This window comes from Ahaetulla prasina, chromosome 3 (assembly GCF_028640845.1).
Source record: "Ahaetulla prasina isolate Xishuangbanna chromosome 3, ASM2864084v1, whole genome shotgun sequence".
In the NCBI taxonomy this organism is placed as follows: Eukaryota; Metazoa; Chordata; class Lepidosauria; order Squamata; family Colubridae; genus Ahaetulla; species Ahaetulla prasina.
Window position 1 is genome coordinate 130,168,946 of NC_080541.1, and position 14,071 is coordinate 130,183,016.

General features: G+C 46.3%; 1 protein-coding gene across 1 annotated transcript; it reads right to left on the bottom strand.

The window, feature by feature from the left end:
* Positions 1-8,759: 8,759 nt before the first annotated feature.
* Positions 8,760-14,054, bottom strand: LOC131195016 (uncharacterized). The gene has a single exon (XM_058176638.1). The coding sequence runs from the start codon at positions 14,052-14,054 to the stop codon at positions 8,760-8,762; it is 5,295 nt and encodes a 1,764-aa protein (XP_058032621.1).
* Positions 14,055-14,071: the final 17 nt, after the last annotated feature.

The window sequence follows — 14,071 nt, forward strand, 5'->3', positions numbered from 1 at the left end:
CAGTAGACAAGAAGCAGACCAGCATAGCTACAACAACATTTATTGACTCAAAACTGGAAGTGAGGAACAGCAGGCAAATGCCTGTAATTTTTACTCTAGGCCCACAGGCCTTAACCAATCATAGTACTTGAAAAAGTCTGCCCAAACAGAAATTGTTATGTCCTCGGGAATACGACCCGAGGAGAGAATGCCTGTTGCTAGCCATCGCTGATTGGTTAAAGCACGGCTAGTGTAAAGAGCGGGAAGGGGGGTTGTTTGATTGGTTCCGCAGCTTGATAGCGAGCTATACTTAAGCAGCTGCCGAGCCTCCAGTGAGAAGTTGTTAAGAGTCGTTAATAAAGCAGTTTTTAAGCCAAGCCTCGGACCCTCGAATTGTTCGCAAACAGAACACTGGCGACGAGGAGTGGAACTCTACGTGAGGCGACGGTTTCCGTATTAGCGGTAGGAGCAAAATTTCCTAAATGTCAACCGCCATTTTAACCTTCTCCCCTTTTGAGCCTGCTAATGAAGTCTGGGAAGCGTATTTAGAACGTTTCGAATGCTTCCTGCAGGCGAACAATTTATCTGATATCTCGAGCGCTAGGAAGCGTGGTTACTTCCTTAGTTTTTGTGGCCGTCACGTCTTTGCGACGGCTCGGGCTCTCACCGCCCCACAAGCAGTGTCGTCCGTCCCTTGGGACACACTATTGGAGAAACTACAGGCCCACTACTCCCCGAAACCCTCCCGCGTGGCCAGACGACATCTTTTTAGACAGCGGTTCCAGGGTGAGGGCGAGTCTATCAATGATTTTATGGCGTCCCTTCGCGATGCTGCGCTACAGTGCGAGTTCACCGATTTGGAAGACATGTTGTTAGACCAACTAGTTACAGGGGTCAAGGACCTGCGGTTGCAGCGCCGCCTACTGGCCCGCTCTGAAGTGACACTCCAGGTGGCTATCGAAGAGGCGCGAGCTTCTGAAATGTCGGAACGGTCGTCAGCAGAGATCCAGCGGTTCCATGTCGGAGCCGCTGCGGCTGCTGCTGCCGTCAAGCCGCTATCAGTCCACCATGAAGACGCAGATGGCGACGCGCCGTTCCCTGCTGATGAAGCTGTGTGCCGCCTCAATGCAGCACGAAGAAATGAGTGCAATCGCGAGGGGAGGGGAAAACCAGAGATGTGCCTCGGGTGCGGGGGAAACCACAACCGCTCGAGCTGCAGATTTAAAACCGCGATTTGTCGCCGGTGTGGCCGAATGGGTCACCTATCGAGAGTCTGCCGGGCCCTACTTCCAGCCCCAACCACATATTCGACCCCGCTCGAACCGAGGCGCGATGCAAGACGAATGCCGAGTCGCCGTGACGAACGCCAGCCCGCCTCCAAGGGCTATGATGTTGCAACGATTGACGTCAACCACGCCTCTTCCGGTATTCCCGTCCAAAAGATCTTCCTTAGAGTTCTTCTAGAAGATGTACCAATTTCAATGGAGATTGACACCGGCTCCTCTAGATCACTCATCGCGTGGCCGACGCTGCAGAAGTTGATGCCCCACATCTCTAAACGCTGCCTTCAGCCCTGTCAGATCTCGTTAAGGGACTATCAGGGCCGACAAATTCCTACTGTGGGATGCGGGGTTTTTCAGGTCGCCCATGGGTCCTTCTTGGGGAAATTACCTCTCATTGTAGTCAGGGATAACCTCCCAAGTCTCTTAGGGCTGGACTGGTTTGCTGCCCTACATCTTGAAGTGTCCGGAGTCCATGCTAATGTCCTAGATACTCCAGACAATTTATTTTCAGAGTTTGGGGATGTATTTGACGGCAGTCTGGGCAAGTACACTGGTCGCCCTATCGCTTTTAATCTGGACCCTCAGATAGCTCCCAGGCGCCTTAAGCCCCGACGGGTTCCCCTAGCGCTCCGTCCCAGGGTAGACAAAGAGCTAGATAAACTTATTTCCCAAGGAGTCCTTGAACCTATAGACCATTCTAATTGGGAAACCCCCATTGTGATTCCATTAAAGCCGGACGGATCCATTAGGATCTGTGCCGACTACAAATGCACCATAAATAGAGCCCTGCAGGATAATCCTTATCCGGTCCCAGTTGTACAACATCTCCTTCACTCATTGGGGCAAGGCAGAATATTTGCTAAATTAGACCTCGCCCAGGCGTATCAGCAACTCCCGGTGGATGAGGCGACCGCCATGGCCCAGGCGATTGTCACCCACCGGGGTGCCTTTAAGTGTAACCGCCTGCAGTTCGGGGTCAGCATAACCCCCGGGCTATTCCAAGGCTTGATGGAGCGATTGCTCCATGGAATTCCAGGGGTTGTACCCTATTTCGACGACGTCCTGATCTCCACCAGGGACAGGTCAGAACTCGTCGAACGCTTGAGGGCCGTTCTTAGCCAGTTCCGGGCTGCGGGTCTAAAGCTAAAAAAAGAAAAGTGCTGTATTGGGGTTCCGCGGGTAGAATTCTTGGGATTTTTGGTGGATTCTTCAGGAATCCACCCTGCGCCCTCCAAAGTAGAGGCGATTAAGAATGCCCCGACGCCTGCAAATAAGGCGGAGCTTCAAGCTTTTTTGGGGCTTCTTAATTTTTATGCCATCTTTGTGCCCCATAAGGCCACGTTAGCCGAGCCCTTGCATAGGCTGTTAGATTCCAAAGCCCCATGGCGATGGGACCATGCTGCGACCGCCTCGTTTCGGGCTGTCAAAGATGCCCTTACGTCGGCGGCTGTCCTAGTGCAGTATGATCCCTGCCTGCCACTGTCATTAACGTGTGATGCCTCCCCCTACGGTGTGGGCGCCGTTCTGAGCCACCTTCTTCCTGATGGCTCCGAAGCCCCTATCGCTTTCTATTCACGCACCTTATCCCCTCCCGAACGAAACTATAGCCAACTTGATCGGGAGGCCCTAGCCGCAGTAGCTGGAATCAAAAGATTCCATGACTACCTTTATGGTCGGTTTTTCTATCTTGTAACCGACCATAAACCATTGCTGGGGTTGCTGGCAGGCGACCGCCAAACCCCCCAAATTCTATCCCCACGCATGTCCCGCTGGGTGGAATTCCTTGCCGCCTATTCCTACCAACTGTTGTATAAGCCCGGGAAATCTATAGGGCACGCGGACGCGCTTAGCCGCTGCCCCTTACCTATAACGGAGGCCGACCCAGCCCCGACGTCCGCTGTCCTTCTTGTTGAGGACTGGGACGTTCCTGTCTCTGCTGTCGATATCGAGAGTTTGTCTGCTAAGGACCCATTTCTGTCTAAAATCATCGATTGGGTGAAAAGGGGTTGGCCGCGGGAATCACTAGCTTCTGAATTCCTTCCATACTCCCGCCGGCAGCATGAACTATCTGTCCTTAAGGGGTGCCTGTTGTGGGGGAATAGGGTAGTAGTACCCCCCGACTTGCGTAAGCGCATCTTGAGTTGTTTGCATGACGCCCACCCAGGAATGGTAAGAATGAAAGCCTTAGGGCGCAGTTACGTTTGGTGGCCGGGGATGGATCAGGAGATCGAGGCCTGGGTGGCAAATTGCCCCCAGTGCCAAGCCTCTAGATCAGCGCCAGCCGCCGCCCCCGTCAGGAACTGGGAGAACCCCAGAAACCCTTGGGCGCGAATCCATGTGGATTTCGCTGGACCTTTTTTGGGCCAAACCTTCCTAATTCTAGTCGACGCCTACTCGAAGTGGGTTGACATTGCATTGACACCTTCCCCCACGGCTGGAGCCGTCGTCAGGGTCCTGGAAACCCTGTTTGCCACCCATGGACTTCCCGATGTCATTGTCACTGACAATGGGGCCCAATTTACATCGGCCTATTTTCAGCAGTTTATGGCACGGCTGGGCATCCGCCATGCCCCCACGGCTCCTTTCCCCCCCGCGGGGAAAGGCCGGGCGGGAAGGGGCGGTAGGGCAGCTAAAGAAGCATTAAGCCGCCTGGGCCCCTCTAACTGGCACCACAAGATCTGCCAATACTTATTGGCACAACATTCAACCCCATGCCCAGATACCAATCGCAGCCCGGCCGAGATGTTGATGGGTCGACGCTTACGAACCACTCTAGATCGTCTGCATCCGAGTTTCACTCCAGATATACCCAGATGCACAGATTCCAACTATAGGAATTTCAGGGTGGGGGACCTGGTCTACGCAGAAAACTTCGGGGCTGACACCCGGTGGCTCCCCGGCACTATCATTCAATTAACCGGACCCTATTCTTATAGGGTCCAACTGGAAGATGGACGCTAGTGGCGCCGACATATAAATCAGCTGCGCCGAAGAATCGCAGGGCCGGCCGATCCATGCCCTGAGCAAAGCATCGCTGCTCCAACACCCGACCATCTCTTCGGGGGTCCGGTGGCCCAGCCAGACACACCACGTACTTCAACCCCCGAAGCGGTCTCGCCGGCTGCCTTACCTGCGGTTCCCGTTGCTGCAGCGTCGCCAGGGCCTTTTCCCGATCCAGATGTGCACTCTCCACCCTCGGAGCAGGATGGCAGTCCGGCTCCTCCCACTCCAGCGCCACCGACTCAAGAACTAAGACAATCGGGGCGGAGCCGACGGCGCCCGGCATATCTCGCAGATTATGCATGCGCCATCCGGAGGGTGAAGGGTGTTATGTCCTCGGGAATACGACCCGAGGAGAGAATGCCTGTTGCTAGCCGTCGCTGATTGGTTAAAGCACGGCTAGTGTAAAGAGCGGAAAAGGGGGTTGTTTGATTGGTTCCGCAGCTTGATAGCGAGCTATACTTAAGCAGCTGCCGAGCCAAGCGCGGCGTTCCTTTTATTGCCTCCAGTGAGAAGTTGTTAAGAGTCGTTAATAAAGCAGTTTTTAAGCCAAGCCTCGGACCCTCGAATTGTTCGCAAATAGAACAGAAATGTTCTGAGTTTCCCCCAAAAACAGTTGGAGTTAACAGTTAGGGTCATCTAAAGATTAGTTTCATTTTAGCAGGGCTTAACACAACTCTGTATATTCAATACATAACAAAAGACCAAGTTAAAAATCAGGCATTTTAATCAGCTAAATCATCAATTTATCAGAGATCAGGTAAAGATCCCAGGAAAGATCTTGAAACTTGGAAATCAACCATAATTTCTCACTATTATATGTTATCCAAAACACAATCAAGACAGGGTTGTTTTGAGCTCCTCATATTTCTCACTTTTTCTGGATTGCGTAATTTTTTTTTCTGCAATTTATTTCCCAAGTTAATTCTTTTCTTCCCTCCCCAGCAATTCATTCAAACTTTCTCTACTCCTAAAGTAAATTCTAAAACCCATTTACACCATTATTTTTAGAGCGGTTGAATAATTTAATGAGAAAAACAAAACTGAAATTTTAAATTTTAAATGATTTTTCACATGAAGTCATATATAGATGGTATCTCACTGACTTTGGTCCATTAAAAATATTCTTTCTTCAGAATCCCTGAAAAAGCAATCTGCATTATAAGTCTGCACATTTTAAAGCAATTTCACTATGATACAATGCATTTTCATTATCTTTTCACAAATACCACGTTTTGCAGGAAGTATGTGTTTTCTGTTAACATGCATATATTAGATTTTTTTTTTACTTCCCATCTGCATCTCAAAATTCACAAAAGGAGGTTTTTACTTTAGTCTGTATAATGAGGGCAAGCAAATATTTTGCAATGGTGGACCATTATTTTGTTTAATTTTACTTATTTTTAAATTTCTATACTACCCATCTCACTTAAGTAACTCTAATTATGAACAGAGTATTGGCCACATCATATCTTATACAATTCAATATATTCAAATATATTTTACTTAATAACAGAATTTGCCAAAATATTCCTTTTTCATAGTTTTTATTCATTTACTAATATTTCCTTGCTCATTTTATTGTCACATCTTTTTTCGCCTTCGAGTTCTAATTTCTCCATTTTTATTCATATTTATTCCCTTTCTTTTTTTTAACTATTTCAATTTTTATCCTAATATATTCAAATATATTCAGGATTGCCTTTCTTCCATTTCCTTTTCACAACAGTCCTTTCTTCTCCTCTCACTCCTTTCCCTCCCTTCTTTCTTCTTATCTACTTTCTTCTTTCCTCTCCTACTCCTTCTCTACTTCCCCTTCCTTTCTCCCCCTCCACCCTACTTCCTCCCTATCTAACCTTCTCTCCTACTCTTATTTCCCCTACCTTTCCTCCTCTCCTCTTCCCTTTCTTCTTTCTCTCTCCCTCCTTCTCCCTTTCCATCTCTCTCCTTCTTCTTATCTCTCGCCATTGCTGTATTTATTTTCAATATTTCTGGTGTCCAGACAACCCCGATTTTCTCATTTATTATGCATATTTCTCAAACCTCCCCTCCTATATTTTAATTATTAACATTGTCTTCATCTTATTCCATTTATATCATACAATCAATTAATGCAACTTTCCACCTCTTCTTTTCTTAACGTTTTTGTTCACAATTCAATACTTATTATTTTCTTCCAATAGTGTACATCATTTACTAACATTTCAATTTTATTCCCTTTTACATCTTAATTTCAATCATTTTCACTTATAAACCATGCTATCTTTCACATTTCATCTGCTGAATTTTCCATTCTTTTATATGTTTAAAATTTATTTCCTTATCATCAACTTTAATTCTCTCTCATTCTATGTATTCTCAGACACAAACAGAAAAAGAAAACATATCTACCATTATTTTAGTTTCTTTTCTACTATTCATTTTTCTCCTTCTTTTAACGATTTTCTTTCAGTCTCTCCCAGAACTCATCTCTTAATATTTTTCTCCCTTTCTCCCATTCTTTTATCTTCTTCTTTCTCCCTTTCTTGCATCCTCTTTTCTCTGACTTTTACTCTTTTAATTTTCCCCCTCAGTTTTTCTCTATTTCCTCCTCTTCTCTTTATTCTGTCACTGCTAATCCCAGTGTAATCATCTATTTTTTCACTCTTTTAATTTTCCCCCTCTATCTTTTCTTTTTCTTTCCCTCTCTCCATTTTTATTCATATTCATTCCTTTCATTCTTTTTTATTTTTTCACTATCAATCCCAGTTTGATCATCTATATTATCCTCACTCATTTCTTTTTCAACATTATATTTTTGTTGTTTCCCATAATTTTTTCGTCATTTCTTTTTTTATTTTTAAGCCACAATTCTTCTTGTTTATTCCCATTAATAGACTCTCGCACCATTTGAAGCATCTCCCATAATTCCTCCCAATTCTCCATATTTTCGATATGAGGAGAAAAACTTTTTAGATATATTTATCTTAATTTTTATATAGTCCAAATTCAAATTTGTTACTTTGACTTGTATATAATCCAAATTAAAGTCCATATAGTATCCCTTTTCTTCTTTGTTTCTGAAAATGTCCAATTCAAATGTTCCTTTAAGCTATTCCAATTGAAGGCTTTGTCAATTCCACTTTTTTTACAATTCGCTGCAGCTGTATAAACAAAGCCTCCTCCTGACTTTCCCACGCTGATCTAAATGATGCGATACTTTCTTTCCTCCAGAAGATGTCTCTCTCTAATTCACAAATGCTTCAGCAACAAAATGTCACTTGTTAATCCACAAAGTTAATTACTTCCTGTCTCAATCCTTTTGTTAGCAACCAATGTTTTCCTTCAATTTTCTTTTCCTTTTATTATTTTTGGTATCTTCCAAAGCCAGTTTTAAATTCATATGGGAAGTTTCCTTTTTGGGGCTTTAATTACAAAGTTCCGCTTTGCTTTTTGCTTTCTTCTCTTTATATTTTCACATGCCAATTAGCCGCTAGTTTCAAGTTTAAAACTCCTTTTAAGCTTTAATAAATTTTCTTCTTACCTATGAGTTGGCCAATTACTCATCCGGTAACAATACTCATTCAATCACTGCTCCTGCTCAAATCTCTTTGTGTGGCTGCCCGAGCTTTTAATTTAATGGCTCTAATGGCTGTCTTCCCGTGCCGTTGAGTCGAACGCTAATGTCAGCACTCCAGGAAATTTGCCACTTCCCTGTTTGCGCCAATCCTTGCCTCCCTTCTTCACTGTCTCTACAAGACACCTATGGTCCATAAAGAACCCCTAAACGGCTGGGATATCAGCGTTTCCTCCAGAGCCCCGAGGACTGCTGTCCCACCGCGATGTTGGCCATGCCCCTCTCTCTTTGTATGTGTGTGGTGTGGGGACTAAAAATCAATAAAAACTTGTAATAAAAAAGTAATTCTAATTAGAATTCCAAAAGCCATGGCAGCACAAAAAATGAGTTATGATGTTATGTAGCAGCAAAGTCCAAGTGTCCAGTCACTGCCACATGTTACCAATAGAAAGACTCGAGACCAGGAAGGTGAGAGAAACAGACTTTAATGATGCATCAGAGCCCAGTGCGTTCAACCAGCAAAATCTGGACTGCCCGGGATACGCCCGGGCAGGTGTTCTTATAGACCTTAATTCAAAAAGCAGAAGTAACTATGGAAAATTACAGAAAATACAGTTTCATGTCAAACAATACATTGCGTGTACCAAAAAGCACCTAATATCCTAACATGGTAACGGTTGAGCAAATATCATACACCACCCACATGGCTTCCTGTTATGTTCCATTTCTTGTAAGTTTCAGCAATGTTCTGGTACAGCTGGTACCTTCAGTTCCTCTTTTATATTGAGGTTACAAAGCGGCTAATCATAAGGTATATAAAATATAAGGCAATTGAATACCAAGAGATAGGTAAAAAGTACAGGTAACCTATTAAAGAGAGAACAACTTATGGATTTAGGGATCACTCGGCCATTCCCGCCTCATTCCCCCCTTTTGAAGATTCAATTAGACCAATCACGTGAAACTTCAACATAGGGAGAGTCACTCTCCACATCCCAAGCATACAACACAGTAGTTGAGGGGGGGCGTTTCTTCAGTCTGAACCGGGGCCTGAACAAAGATAAGAGACCTGGGATACACTGTATGCAGCAACAGCAACCCACCAAGGCAATGATGATAGAAAAAGCAATGGGTATAATACGCTTCACCCACCCAAAATCAGGAAGCCAAGACCATAGCCAATCCCAAGGGGACTGTAAAACAGTAGTATCAATAGGGTTCTCAGCAACCACAGTTTCCATGTGGTGCACAGTAGCGGAAATATTAACCTTGTAGTCCGTGATGTACACACAGCAATGAGAATGAATCAAAGCACAGACTCCCCCCTTTGCAGCTAAAATAATATCCAAAGCATACCTGTTCTGCAAAACAACTTCCCTGATTTGTGCAATTTCCACATTAATCATTTTCAAAGCCTTGATAGTATCATTAAACAAAACAGTAGTCCAATTTGACAAAGCATGTAGATCCCTGTAATTCATGGCCACCCCCAAAGGGGGAAGAGCAGCTCGCGAAAGTTGGGTTTCAAGATAGTAATTAATGGGCTGTTGAACATCTGTATCTCTACGATTCCTTAGCCGGCCCTTTGGACGGCTGTCAGATATTATAACAGACGGGGCAACGTGTCCTAGAGTACAACGACCAGACCACCATGGCGGGATACGTTGGTATGCCCTCCTCCCACACAACATCCAAAAATCACCTATTATATTTATTGTGTGATTCTGCTCCGCAGTGACCTGTCGGACCATGGCCCTTATAATATTACAAAGGGGAAAGGAAGTCCGGACTTTAGCCAACTCCCGGGATGTTTGGTAGTTCGGACAGCCTATACTTATTGAGCAGCCACCAGTTAGCTGGTTGGTGCAGGCAAACTCAGTAAAGTTATGGAGGTATTCAGTGTATGTGCCATTGAGATAGGTGTTGTTTCTATACATAATGGGAGTCAGTACAAATGTGGTCCTACAGTTGGGGTATTTTCCCACCGCCAGCGAAGCAGTCCCGGTAGTATTAGTAAATTCCCAACAGAATGCTGCCTCCTCCTGGATTCTGCTGGCAACAGCCAGAACGGGAGCAGGAACATCATCACTTTGCAAAATACCTGCTCTACCCCGATACCACTTCCAATTGTTCTGGAACCAGATGGTTTTATTAAATGGAATGGCATGTATTATAAGTCCTCCTTTTGCATGTGGAGGAACATGCATACAAATCCAGCAATCCGTCTTATTTACTATACGAGATATATTTTGTACGTCCAAAAAATAAGAATTACGGTCCCAAGCAAGGGTCAAGGGTGATGACGCAGCGGATACCGAGGAGGTGAAACTTACTGAACGCGCCCTCCGTGGGGACCGTTTCGGAGTCCAAGGGATGTCAAGCACATGGCACATAACGGTAGAATTGTAACCATCCCAAGAATCCCAGAGGGTCCCATTCAAGGGCAGCCTACAACGCCAAAACCGCCGCCCCTTGTGTTCACACGGGGAGAGGCCTTCCTCCATTTGGCATTCTGGGATCCGCATTTGACTATATGTAAAGTGAATAGAATTAGGGAGATACAGAAAGCATTGGGAGCAAGGAGGAAAGGGCCCATGGCCATCCACCGGGACCCCATTCCCCCCTGGCGAAAGGGAGTCATCCCAACCAGTAAGGTTGACCGGATCAGAGATAGGGGACAACCCCGGGTGCCGATCAAAATAGAAAACCTTAAAAAGATACATAGTATTAATAACAATGCATAAGAAAAGAAGTACTGTCATAAGCCATACAGAAGGCACAAGGTAACGCCTAATGCGTGCAGTGTCCCGTAATCTAGAAGCGGAGTCCATGTTTGTCACCGGAGCGAGCACCGGAACGAAGATTGTAGTGGCCCGTGCGAGTATCAGCTTCCGGAGTGATACCCACAGGGGAGATGTCAACTCCGGGGCGAAGACGAGCCGGGCGAGAGGGAGCCTTACGAAGGCCAACTTCAGGGGATGTACGGGATCAGGGGAGACGGACCAGGAACCAGGAGCAGCCAATTTCACGCGCGTCCAGTGGATCCACGACTTGACCTCAGCAACCTTAACAGCAAGGGGAGAAGACATAACAACAGTATACGGTCCTTTCCACTTAGGGGCCAAAGGCTCCTGCTTCCAATGTTTGACCCACACCTCTTGGCCAGGTTTAATATTATGAACTGGAGTGACAATAACATGGGGACGACAAGACAAGACATACGTCTGCAAACGGCGGACCATGGCATTAAGGGCTTGCAATTGTTTCCATTTGAGAGTATCACCCAACTGAGGAGTCGTCAAATGAAGGCCTGCAGGAGCAACCAGATTCGGGATTCTGCCATATAAAAGTTCAAAAGGGGAAACATTGAGGGTCTTACGAGGTGCACAACGAACAGCAAGAAGGGCCATGTTAAGGGCATCCGGCCACTTAAGATGAGTCTCTTGACAAATTTTAGCTACCTTATCCTTAATGGTCCGATTAAACCTTTCAACAAAGCCTCCAGAAGACGGATGGAAGCTACAGTGCAATCTCCAGTTGATACCTAACATACGAGAAATCTTCTGAGTTGCCTGGTGAACAAATTCAGGGCCATTATCAGATGAGATGCGTGTTGGAAGGCCATAACGTGGAATTACAACTTGAAGTAAGGCCTTCGTAACCTCAGCCGCCTTTTTCGTTCTAGTGGGAATAGCCTCAGGCCAGCCGGTATAGGTACAAACAATAACTAACATAGCAGTATAAGGCCCTGATCGTGGCATGTCTGTAAAATCGATCATGAGGGACTCAAAGGGATAACAGCCCTTAGGTTGGTGGCCCTGGGGCAAAGAGGGTCCCTGCCGAGGATTGTTGGCAGCACAAGTAGAACACCGAAGAACCACATTAGTTGCCAAACTGTGGACCTTATCAATATACACCTCTCGGAGCAAGGCTTGTGCTAAGGCAGACTTCCCCAAATGTAGTTGTTGATGCAAGGAAGAAGCAACGTCCCACGCCAACTGTTGGGGAACAAAAACACGATCATCCGGCAGGATAAACCAACCGTCAACCAAGGAGGCCTCTAACGATTTAGCCTGAGTCACTTCCACTGGAGTATACGACGGGGATGTCGTGGACGGAGGCGTCCACAAGGGACAAAGAGTCTGAGATAGCAAAAATGCAAGAGCAACAGAGCGGGCGGTGCGATCAGCCTTATTATTACCACGATCAATATCAGAAACCCCTTTCTGATGACCTCTACAATGCATTATTGCAACTTCTCGGGGAGCCCATACACTGTCTAGGAGCCGCAGAATGTGAGATCCATATTTTATATCCTTGCCACCTGCTGTTAACATTCCCCGCTCTTTATAAAGGGCCCCATGAACTTGGACAGTTAGAAAAGCATACTTAGAGTCCGTATAGATGTTGACCCGCAAATCATAGGACATTTCAAGGGCCCTCGTTAAGGCGTGTAGTTCAGCCAATTGGGCACTAGTGCCAGGGGGCAGTGGTTGAGCCTCCCAAACATCCTCCAGTGTCACGACGGCATATCCAGCCTTCCGAACACCATCATGAAGAAAACTTGAACCATCAGTGTAAAGCGTGTAGTCCGGATTAACAAGGGGCACATCTTTCAAGTCCGGGCGACTCGAGAAAGTCTCCTCAATCGTCTGCAGGCAATCATGGGACGCCTGCGAGTCAGGTTCCGGAAGCAGGGTGGCCGGATTCAATACATTAGAATGCACCAGGCGAATTGAAGGGTTATGAGTAAGCATAGCTTGATATTTTAACATTCGGGGGTTAGTAAGCCAAAGGTGTCCCTTATTGTCCAACACAGCACGTAAAGTATGTGGAGTATGAATTTCCAAGTCATGGCCAAAGGTCAACTTATTGGCCTCGTGCGTGAGAAGGGCTGCCCCCGCAACTGCCTTCAAACAGGTGGGCCATCCTTTCGCAACATTGTCCAACTGCTTGGACAGGTACGCTACGGGGCGAAACCATGTCCCCATCCTCTGCGTGAGCACACCAACTGCCATGTTTTGTTTTGTGTCGACAAAAAGTTGAAAAGGTTTCTCCAAGTCAGGCAAAGCAAGAGTAGGTGCTTGAGTTAAAGCGAGCTTCAAATTGGTGAAACTTTGTTGTTCCCCTTTCTCCCACTTCAACGGTTCCTTATCCGCCCCTTTGGTGGCTTCATATAATGGTTTGGCCAGAATGGCGAAATTGGGAATCCAGATTCGACAGAAACCGGCTGCCCCCAAAAAACCCCGCAACTCCTTGCGATTCTTAGGAACTGGCAATTGACAAATAGCTTCCTTTCGCTCATGGGCCAAGGTGCGGCTGCCTTGCTGAATATCATAACCCAAATACCGGACCTTGGGTAAAACCAACTGGGCCTTCTTCTTGGAGGCCTTGTAACCCAAGTCTTGTAAAAGATGTAGTAAAATGGAAGTGTTCTCCCAGCAAACGTCTTCAGAAGTCCCAGTCACAAGGAGATCATCAACATATTGTAAGACAACATCAGGAGGAGGGATCTCCAAAGCCTCCAAATCCCGAGCAAGTGCAGCCCCAAACAGTGTGGGAGAATTCTTAAACCCCTGTGGTAAACGAGTCCAGGTATATTGTTGTTTCCGTCCGGTTATAGGGCTTTCCCATTCAAAGGCAAACAGGTGCTGAGATTGGTGGTGAATAGGTATTGTGAAGAAAGCATCTTTTAAATCGATGACCGAAAACCAAGAAGCAGTAGGGGGTATTAGTCCCAAAAGAACATATGGGTTGGGCACGGTCGCGTGGATGGTAACAGTTGCGTCATTAACACGTCTCAAATCCTGCGCCATCCTAAAGTGGCCATCTCCTTTTGGGATTGGTAAAATGGGAGTGTTCCATGGTGAGTCTATTGGCACCAGAATGCCATAAGTAAGGTAAGTCTCAATAACTTTCTGAATGGACGCGACAATGTGTCTGGGATAGGCTCTTTGACGAATCCGGACTGGATTCCTTCGGGGAATTTCCTCAATCACAATAGGAGGATGGTGGCCAGCATAACCTGGAGGATTATCTTCCGCCCACAGGTGGGGAACAGCAAAGTCCATCCACTTCCCACCCTGCGGGGCGTCCACGGCCACCATCAATCTCCACACTTCCTCCCGGGGAATATCCAGATTAACTTTGCCATATTTCAAATGCATTGAGCCATCTTCCGAAAAGGAGATTTGCGCCCGCAATTTACAAAGTAAGTCACGACCCAAAAGAGGCATAGGGCAGTCTGGCATAT